This window comes from Chanodichthys erythropterus, chromosome 20 (assembly GCF_024489055.1).
Source record: "Chanodichthys erythropterus isolate Z2021 chromosome 20, ASM2448905v1, whole genome shotgun sequence".
Taxonomy (NCBI): Eukaryota; Metazoa; Chordata; class Actinopteri; order Cypriniformes; family Xenocyprididae; genus Chanodichthys; species Chanodichthys erythropterus.
Window position 1 is genome coordinate 27,444,574 of NC_090240.1, and position 10,424 is coordinate 27,454,997.

General features: G+C 35.1%; 1 protein-coding gene across 1 annotated transcript; it reads left to right on the forward strand.

The window, feature by feature from the left end:
* The first annotated feature begins 72 nt into the window (after nucleotides 1–72).
* Nucleotides 73–9,277, forward strand: trpc4apb (transient receptor potential cation channel, subfamily C, member 4 associated protein b). Its single transcript, XM_067370964.1, has 19 exons — nucleotides 73–204; nucleotides 609–737; nucleotides 837–953; nucleotides 2,270–2,327; nucleotides 2,459–2,514; nucleotides 2,616–2,744; nucleotides 3,886–4,087; nucleotides 4,224–4,409; nucleotides 4,524–4,666; nucleotides 5,418–5,546; nucleotides 5,633–5,691; nucleotides 5,799–5,900; nucleotides 6,005–6,088; nucleotides 6,206–6,296; nucleotides 6,638–6,778; nucleotides 6,865–6,976; nucleotides 7,065–7,177; nucleotides 7,772–7,978; nucleotides 8,061–9,277. The coding sequence occupies exons 1-19, from the start codon at nucleotides 82–84 to the stop codon at nucleotides 8,196–8,198; spliced, it is 2,319 nt and encodes a 772-aa protein (XP_067227065.1). The 5' UTR covers nucleotides 73–81; the 3' UTR covers nucleotides 8,199–9,277.
* The last annotated feature ends 1,147 nt before the right edge of the window (nucleotides 9,278–10,424 follow it).

Below are 10,424 nucleotides of genomic sequence, written 5' to 3' on the forward strand. Positions count from 1 at the left end.
TCAGTAGGGAGCAGTATTAACTCTATCATCCCCGCTGGTTTCCTAGAAACTTTTCAACGTCACAACGTCAGCGAAACAGCAATGGCGACAAGGCGCTCTGGGTTTTCCCGGACCCAAACAAACAGAGGAAACTCATGTAAAAACATTTTTAATAAAATACGGCAAGGCCACATCACAGGTGTTGGGTTGACTAGAGGGTCTCAGGTGAGATTTTAAGTTATATGAAGGTCTAAACTGCCTCCAAAACGTTACTTAGAAACTGTTTACATACAAGGGCCCGAAGAGCCAACAATATAAAATAGCTCTTAAAGAGTCATATATTGTATTTCATTGAGAGCGATAATCAGACAAACGAAGTGTGTAGTGTGGATGACAAATGTGTGGTTGTAGGTTTGTTTTTAAAAAAAACTGATTTACTGATTCTCTTCCTGCTTTTCAACATAGCGATCTAACTATATCATAACATACTGATGTTAAATGTATTTGCATTGCTTACTTAAAGTATTTAGTGCTAAAATAGTCCATGATAATAAAAGGAGCAATAATACATATATTTGAAATGTATTTACAGAGCTTGAGCAGTGTTGTGTTTGTGTTGTCGAATGCAGATTCCTGTGGCTCTGCTGGAGGAGAGAGATAAAAGAGCTCAATGGCAGGGAATACCTGTGTTATTGAGGAGACTTCATGAGAGCAGCCATCCTAACAGTGATCTCTCAAAGATTGACAGCATGGTCATGGTATTCAAAATGTTGTTTATTCATACAAAATGCATCACCTGAAACCCATTTATATCACTTGTGATCAGATGTTAATTGAGTTGTTTTGTGTGTGTGCAGGAGCTGTCGTCATTGCTGTCTATGGAAGCCATGTCATTCGTCACAGAGGAGCGTAAAACGCCACAAGAGTCGGTTTCACCCAATACATATACGTTTGACCTGTTTGGAGGAGTTGATGTGAGTTTCTTGTTAATATAATATGATCATGCCCGACTAATCTCGATCAGGATATATTAAACGGTATTTAATTTTCAATATGTTCATGTAAATGACTCATCTTGTATGCAGTTTTTTTAGTTTTCAATTGGTCTTAATCAAGAGCCCCTAAAAAGTTCATTACCTTGCAAAAGTTTGGGGTCAGTATGAATTTATTAATAATACTTTAGTAATACTTTTATTCAGCAAGGATGCATTAAATTAATCAAAAGTGATGGTAAAGATATTTATAATACTAATTATTTCTATTTCAAATAAATGCTGTTGTTTTTTTTTTTAATTATTTTTTTTACTTTCTATTCATATAAAAGTCCTTAAGAAATCTATCACAATATTTTCTATGGAAGCTTCTTTCCACCACTCATTAAGAAATTAAAAAAGGTAATTTCAACTTTTTTTCTCACAATTCTGACTTTATTTTTTAGAACTGCAAGATTATATCTCACAATTCAGATTTTATTACGAGAAAAAATGACCTTTTGTATTTTTTAAATTCTTTGTTGGAAACAAGCTTCCATGAAAGCTACCCAGAAATATTTCTTGAGCAGCAAATCGGCATATTAGAATGATTTCTGAAGGATCATGTGACACTGAAAACTGGAGTAATGATGCTGAAAATTCAGCTTTACCATCACAGTAATAAATAATATTTTTAAATAGAAAACAGTAGTAACACTTTATTATAAGGTTAATTTGTTAACTGTTACTGTTAATAAAAAAAATCGTGTTCACATTAGTTCACAGTGCATTAACTAATATTAACAGATATAATTTTTGATTCCTTTGTATTAGTAAATTTTGAGATGAACATTTAACTAAAATTAATAAATGCTATAGTAGTATTTATTAATTATACTATAGTAGTATAATTGTTACCAAAACAGTATTATGTATTATTATATTTTTAATTATAATAATATTTCACAATATTACTGTTTTTATTGCATTTTTTTTTATCTTGGTAAGCATAAGAGACTTCTTTCAAAAACAACAAAAAAACTTTTCATCCGTCAGTAAAATATTGTAAAGCGTGGTAATATTATGGCGTTAATGCTCACAAGAAATCTTATCAAGTGCTGTGTTGGATGTTCTTGGCTTTGTTGTCTTCTGCTCTTGACACTGCACTCTTGAGAATATACAAAATCTAACAACCAGCACTTTACCTACATGGAATCATAATATTTGAATTTGAAAGGAACCAGTTTTGCTGGTACTGTAATTATCATACTGGTAATCATTTGTTAGTTACTAAGTATGTTTTTGTTATTCGTCTACAGCTATTTGTAGAGATTCTGATGCGGCCAACACTCACAGTACAGGGAGACCTACCCATACGTAAGCTTATTTAAATATTAATTCCAAGCCTTATCATTTCCACTCTTGTTATTGCCTATTGTATTTTTTTTGGGAACAGAGAGAGTTTGATGTTTTGCAATTACATACAAGGTTTGTTTAATTCTTTTCAGTGAGTGATGATCTCATCAAGGATTGTCTAAGTGGACTTTACAACTGCTGTATATGTGTAGGTATAATAAAATGTGCATAATTCTGGAAGGACAGAAATAATAATGAATTATTTCACTTGTTTCCTTGTAAGTAACAGCCTCTGCTTTTGTCTGTCAGACGGAGGGCGTTACAAAAAGCCTTGCAGCGAGGGAGGATTTTGTCATGTTCCTGTTCACTCTCATGTCCAACAAAAAGGTTTTCCTACCAACTGCCACTCTTATTGAAGACATCCTGAGTGTCAGAAAGGTAAAAGCAACTATTTAAAAGTTTGGGGTCAGTATAATTTTTTTTTCCCAAGAAATTAATTATTTTATTTAGGGCTGCAACGATTAATCGTTTGCAAAATAAAAGTCTGTGTTTACATAATATATGTGTGTGTTCACAATAATATTTATATATAAATACACACACATACAGGTATAAAGTTTAGAAATATATGCATGTATTATAAATATATATATTTATATATATTTTATATTACATATAAACATAAATATTTTATATATAAATATAAAATTTTTCTTAAATATATACATGAATGTGTGTGTATTTAAATTAGGGCTGGGCGATGTATCGAATGCTTTTGTCACGCGCATTTCTTCAGTAAAGCCGGTTCCCTGATTACCGCTAAATCGCCATCACCTGCTTTCAAATGAAGCGGCATTTAATAAACAGAACCGTAGTTCACTGATAAGACACGCAATATCGCGTTCAATATCGATATGTATCGCCGTCGATATTGAGCGCGATATTGCGTGTCTTATCAGTGAACTACGGTTCTGTCTATTAAATGCCGCTTCATTTGAAAGCAGGTGATGCCGATTTAGCGGTAATCAGGGAACCGGCTTTACTGAAGAAATGCGCGTGACAAAAGCATTCGATACATCGCCCAGCCCTAATTTAAATATACATAATTATTATACACAGAACACACACATATATTATGTAAACACAGACTTTTATTTTGCAAACGATTAATCGCGATTAATCGTTGCAGCCCTAATTTTATTCAGCAAGGATGCATTAAGTTTATCATAAGTGACAGTATAGACATTTATAATGTCACAAAAGATTTCTATTGAAATAAATGCTGTTCTTTTGAACTTTCTATTCATCAAAGAATCCTGAAAAAAAAAAAAAAAAGTATCCTTAAATATATTAAGCTGCGTAACTGTTTTCAACATTGGTAATAATAAGAAATGTTTCTTGAGCAGCAAATCAGCATATTAGAATGATTTCTGAAGGATCATGTGACACTGAAGACTGGAGTAATGATGCTGAAAATTCAGCTTTAATATCAAAAGAATAAATTATATTTTAAAATATATTAAAAGTGTCTCTTAACAACGTAATAAATAATTTCTTTTCTTTTCTATTTTAACCTTAGGAAATCATCCAGCTGGAGAAAATTCCCACCTTGGCCAGTCTGGTCCAGAGCTTCAACCAGCAGCAGCTGGCCAACTTCTGTCGTATCCTCTCGGTCACAATATCAGAGCCAGACGTTGGTGTAGATGACAAACACACCCTCCTGGCCCGCAGTACCCAGCAAAAGACCAGCACGTGCACATCACGCGCTGAGAGCAACCAGGGTAAGAAAACACGACTGCAGTTAATCCATACAAAATGTTGACTGATGGCGACAGGGTTATAAATGGCATCATTTAAAATAATAATATACATTTTACATTGTCATGTGTTCACACACTTGCTTTGATCTTTCTGCAGTGGCTCTGCTGAATATCCCAGGCTTTATCGAGCGCCTTTGTAAGCTCGCCACACGGAAAGTCACAGAGGCTGCGGGTGCCTCTGCCCGGCTGGAGCTGGAGGACTGGCATAGTTGGCTTGACAACGCACTGGTGCTGGATGCTCTCATGCAGTTAGCTATTGAGGAAGCAGAGCAGAGCAGTACAGGTGAGATCCTCTTCTCTTTCTTACTCTGTTATTTCCTTTTGCTGTGGTTCTTCTCCATCCTTTCCTTGCTGGGTGGTTACTTGGTCTCACCCACTCTGATTGGCTGTTTTTCAGAGTCATCTGATGAAAGCTCCCTGTCCTCCAGTCCGCTTCGTCACAGACTGCCCCAATCTATGAAGATCGTGCACGAGATCATGTACAAAGTGGAGGTTCTCTATGTGCTGTGTGTGCTACTTATGGGCAGACAGCGAAATCAGGTATTGTGATGTGATTAAATTGACTGTGAATATTAATAAATTTGACATGGAATGAGCCATTTAATAACTGACTAGTCACTTAGTAAGGTTTAATAGGTTTATTTAGAGATTGCTTTTTTAATATATATATATATATATATATATATATATATATATATATATATATATATATATATATATATATATATATATATATATATACACACACTACCATTCAAAAGTTTGGGGTCGGTAAGATTTTTAAAAAATGTTTTTGAAAGAAGTCTCTTATGTTCACCAAGGCTGAATTTATTTGATCAAAAATATAATAAAACAGCAGTTTTGTAAAATACTATTACAATTTAAAATAACTAATTTATTCTTGTGATCAAAGCTGAATTTTCAGCATCATTACTCCAGTCTTCAGTGTCACATGATCCTTCAGACATTATTCTAATATGCTGATTTGATGCTCAAGAAACATTTATTATTATCAAAGTTGAAAACAGCTATGCTGCTTAATATTTTAGTGGAAACTGTGATGAATTCTTCCACTATACTTTGATTAATAGAAAGTTAAATTTATTTATTTGGAATACTTTTAATTTTTTTGTAACATTATAAATGCCTTTTATTGTCTTTTTTGATCCATTTTTTTTTTTTTTACAAAATATTATTCATTTCTTTAAAAAAAAAAAAAACTGTCCCTGAACTTTTGAACAATAGTGTATTTTAAAGCAATAGATTATATATTCGTACTCTTGTTATGCAGGTTCACAGAATGTTGGCAGAGTTCAGGTTAATTCCTGGACTCAATAACCTGTTTGATAAGCTGATCTGGAGAAAGCAGCCATCTGGTCATGTCCTACATCGACAGAACCAGAACTGTGACTGCAGTCCAGTAAGAAGCAGCCCTTCATTACTCAGACTTATTTAAATTACTCTTACATATGGGTGACAATACACCTCTTTTCTCCTGCACATCAGGAGATTTCTTTCAAGATCCAGTTCCTCAGGCTGCTGCAGAGCTTCAGTGACCACCATGAGTAAGTATAACATCAGGATGCAAGGAACAGAGAACGTTACACTCAGTTTTTTCAAGTTTCTCAGCATATACTCGACTGATATTAAACCATCTATTTATTGATCACAGGAATAAGTACCTACTTCTAAGTGGACAGGAGCTGAATGAACTGAGTGATATCTACCTGAGTGCGAACATCTTTGAAATGGAGGCACTGAATAACACAGACAGGCATGGGGACCCTTTTCATATCATATATTTTAGTGTTTCCTTATTCTCATGTTTTGAACTGCTGGTTAATTAGTTTACATTAACTTTAGTTAATTGTTTTACAGGAACCTTGTGTGTGATGGTAAAAAAGGTCTTCTTACACGGTTAATCTCGGTAATGAAGAAAGAGCCAATTGATTCTTCATTCAGGTGAGATTTTCAGTTACATCCGTAATGTTTCCTTCCACTTGCTGGCCTCTTCAAATCATAATTGGGTTTAAATGGTCACACAACATTTCTCCATGTCTTTTACACAATTTACTTCAGGTTCTGGCAGGCAAGAGCAGTGGAGAGTTTTCTAAGAGGAACGCCATCTTATGCCGATCAAGTGTTCCTTCTCAGAAGAGGCTTGTTAGAGGTAAATACAATGTCTGTGTGAACATGCACTACTGTTTTTTGAAATAAATAAATAATTGTACTCAGCAAGAGTGCATAAAATTGATCAAAAGTGATATTAAAGACATTTATAATGTTAAAAAATATTTTTATTTCAAATAAATGCTGTTCTTTTGAAGTTTCTTAAAAAATAGGTTATTTTAAATTATATTTCACATAATTACTGTTTTACTGTATTATTGATCAATTAAATGAAGCCTTGGTGAGCAAAAAAGATTTCATTAAAAAAAAATCTTACTGATGTTTGAGTGGTAGTCTAAAGTTATAAAAATATTAAGTTCTCTCATTTTTTTTTTCTTTCAGCACATACTATATTGCATCATTGACAGTGGCTGTAAGTCACATGATGTCCTTCAGAGCTACTTTGACCTACTTGGTGAGCTCATGAAGTTCAACATTGATGCCTTCAAAAGATTTAACAAATATGTCAACACAGAGGAGAAGGTGGGGTTAGAGTCTTTCTTGATTTTTCTTGTGGCAGACACACTGAAGTGATCCAGTAGTATTAAATCTGTCTTTTGACACCTCAGTTTCAGATGTTTCTGACTCAGATCAACAGCTCTCTGGTGGACTCTAACATGCTGGTGCGATGTATTGTCCTGTCTCTGGACCGCTTTGAGAGCCAGACCAAAGACATGAAAGGTTTGACTCAAGTGATTGAACCATTTAATGGAGAGATGGATGAAAGACAAGATGGTTTGAAACATGTTTCTTTGTCTCTTTTTCTCAGTGGTTGAAGTGTTTTCAGAGTGTCGCCTTTTGTCCTACATGGCTCAAGTGGAAAACAGGTTGTTCTTCCTTTTTAGACTGATCAGCATCATCAATGTACAAACCCTCACTCAGGCAAGTTATACATTTTATTTTTATGCCAGGGGTTGGCAACCTATGGTTATGTATGTATGGTATATGTATTTTATTTAGCTCCTCGCACCTGCACGCCAATCTACATTTTACGGTAATTATTCCTGCGGAATTGAGTGAATGACAGTTCATACTATAAAATATAGCAAAGGTAACACAGGAACTCAAAGTATGTTCTGTCAAGTTTCCTCAATCAATCAGGCCTTCACTTTCAGCTATCATTTTGTGATGAGCGATTTTTAGCCCAAGCTTTACTCACCCTCAAGCCATCCTAGGTGTATATGACTTTATTCTTTCTGATGAAACAATCGGAGAAATAACAGTAAATATCCTGACGCACACTACCATAATGGTAGTGAAAATACATTAAAAAATATAATGCATACATAGATTGACTTGATTCTTAAAGAAAATTGTATTACTAGTCATTATGATTCACTGAATATTTTTTTTCTAAAAACAACATAAATACACGAAGATTACATTCCTAAGAACTTTGAACATGTTTAAAACAAATTTTTTATTAAATATCATTAACCCTTAAAACTGATTTGCCATGGTTTTGACCAATCACAGGAGAATGTGAGCTGTCTAAACACCAGTCTGGTGATTCTGATGCTGGCACGGAGACGGGGCAAGTTGCCTTTCTACCTGAGTGCTCTGCGAGAGAAGGAATATGCAGAGAAATACCCTGGCTGCCTGCTCAACAACTTCCACAACCTGCTGCGCTTCTGGCAGCACCACTACCTCAACAAGGACAAGGATAGCACCTGCCTGGAGAATGTGAGCATGACTTGATTGACCAAACGCACTTTCATGGTTGTGAGTTCTTAAGGCATTACCCTTTGTATCTCTTTCTCTACAGAGTTCTTGTATTCCCTTCACCTACTGGAAGGAGACAGTATCAGTGCTGCTGGGTTCTGGTAGAAGCTCACAATGTGCCATTGGCACCTACATTGATGAAGCCTACAGGGACCTGGACAGAGACTTCATGGAGCTGTGACTATAGAGACTGAGAGGACTCTCTTTACATCAGAATTACATCATGCCTAAATTTATAAGACCTAGTCCATTCAGATGCATTACAGAATAGTTGAGTGTATGTGTGAAGTTAAAAATATGTGGGTGCAGGTGTATCTAGATATTCATGGAACTGAGGTTATTGGCCTGCTTGTGTTCAACAGCATGAGTGTGTGTGTGTGTGTGTGTGTGTGTGTGTGTGTGTGTGCTGGCTCACAGTATTAAATGTGAAATGAATGTGCTTGGGAATATGTAATGTCACTTTAGGGTGTGTGTGTGTGTGTGTGTGTGTGTGTGTGTGTGTGTGTGTGTGTGTGTGAGTGAGAGAGAGAGAGAGAGTGTGTGTGTTTGCAATGGCACTAGATTCTGGACGTTTTTCAGCTGGTTCATAGAGTTACAGCTGCCTTGTTCTCTAGTGCTGATCTCTCTTGCCTCCTGTAAGGTTGAGTTGTCCGTGACGCATCCAGACACACTCCTGAAAGTAGTCAGGAAGAGCCTCACTGCCCACTGTCCCTCACTGCAAAAAAAGGCTGTTTCATTCAGGGACATCCTAATGTCTAATGTTGGTGGTTGGCTTAGTTTACAACATTGCCTGTATATTTATGTATGTTATGTATGTAGTTCTTACTTGACCTTAAAATCGAACTTTTAAGCCCTGAACTCACAGAGTGACAACACAAAAGCAACAAAAGAAAATAAAGAAATTGTTTTATCACAAGCATCTTTCTGTATGTATGGCTACAGCAGGAGACTTCCTGTTCCATTAAAACCAGGTTTTCAATCATACCCATTCAGTATGTGAAATAAAGGATTATTATTATTTTTATTTATTTATTTATTTTTATTTATTTTTTTGAGTTGGTTGCAGTTTGGAATTACTTTATATTGTATGTAATCTACGATTTTTGTTTTGCTTATCAGTGAAATGAAGCAATCAATTCTTCTTTCTATAATTCATAAACAGCACCCTCTACCTCTTGCAGAAAAAGTATTGCTGTTTTGGACTCGTTTTTCCCCCTGTCCAAACCAGTTGTGCGTTTCCCATGGTCGTCTGCTATGGTTGAACTTGCGACTGTAGTTGGCTTTGGGAAACGCGCCCAGGATGGTTTAGCAACACAGACATTTGAGAGCCTACAGCTCACTGGCCAAAATGAAGCGTTTGTTTTCTGAGGTGAGGTATTTTTTACTTATTACATTAATTTGTTAGATTAATTTTAGAACAAAATAATATTAAGAGGGATACAGTTAAATGGTTAGTTCACCCAAATATGAAAATTCTGTCATTTAATACTCACCCTCATGCCGTTCCACACCCGACCTTCATAAAATAACGACTTATTTAGTGATGGCCGATTTCAAAACACTGCTTCAGGAAGATTCGGAGCACAAATTAATCAGTGTATGGAATCATGATTCAGATCGCGTGTCAACTGCCAACGGCTGAAATCACGTGACTTTAGCGCTCCGAACAGAAGATTCGATACACTGATTCATTTGTGCTCCGAATCTTTCTGAAGCAGTGTTTTGAAATCGGCCATCACTAAAAATAAGTCGTTATTTTGTTTTTTTGGCACTCCAAAAATATTCTTGTCGCTTTATAATATTAATATTATAAATATGTTTTAGTACCTTTATGAATCTTGAGAGAGGAAGTGTCATTGCTCCCTATGGAGGCCTCACGAAGCTATCGGATTTCAACTAAAATATCTTAATTTGTGTTCCGAAGATTAACGAAGGTCTTACGTGTGGAACGGCATGAGGGTGAGTAATAAATGACAGAATTTTCACTTTTGTGTGAACTAACCCTTTAATACATTGGGGGAAAAAAACAGGCCTAGGCCTACTAAATTGCTGATAATGACATGTTTATTACATGTAACTGCAAGCGTATATAACTAATTGGCCGTTCAATTCGTAGTTAACCTATAAATATGTTTTTCTTATGTCATCTCTCCCTCTCTAAGTAAACTTTATGCTATTTACTTTAAAGTTCAAAATTATAATTTTACCCGAGTGTGTTCTTGGAACTACCCACACATGAAAAATACTAGTAATTTATAGTAAATATAGTGTTTTTGAACCATAGTGTAGTAAATTGTAGTATACTGTATATATTATAGTATTTACAACACTTTAATGAATGCTACAGCATACTGTAGTATTAAATATAGTGAACTAATAAACTGTAATAAATACTAAAGTATGTTTG

Excerpts from the sequence above, each read along its gene's own strand:
- trpc4apb (XM_067370964.1), top strand. The coding sequence starts at position 82 with ATGGCGACAAGGCGCTCTGGGTTTTCCCGGACCCAAACAAACAGAGGA. Across the intron at positions 6,089-6,205 it reads CCAATTGATTCTTCATTCAG|GTTCTGGCAGGCAAGAGCAG; the intron begins GTGAGATTTTCA and ends AATTTACTTCAG. Across the intron at positions 7,178-7,771 it reads ATGTACAAACCCTCACTCAG|GAGAATGTGAGCTGTCTAAA; the intron begins GCAAGTTATACA and ends GACCAATCACAG.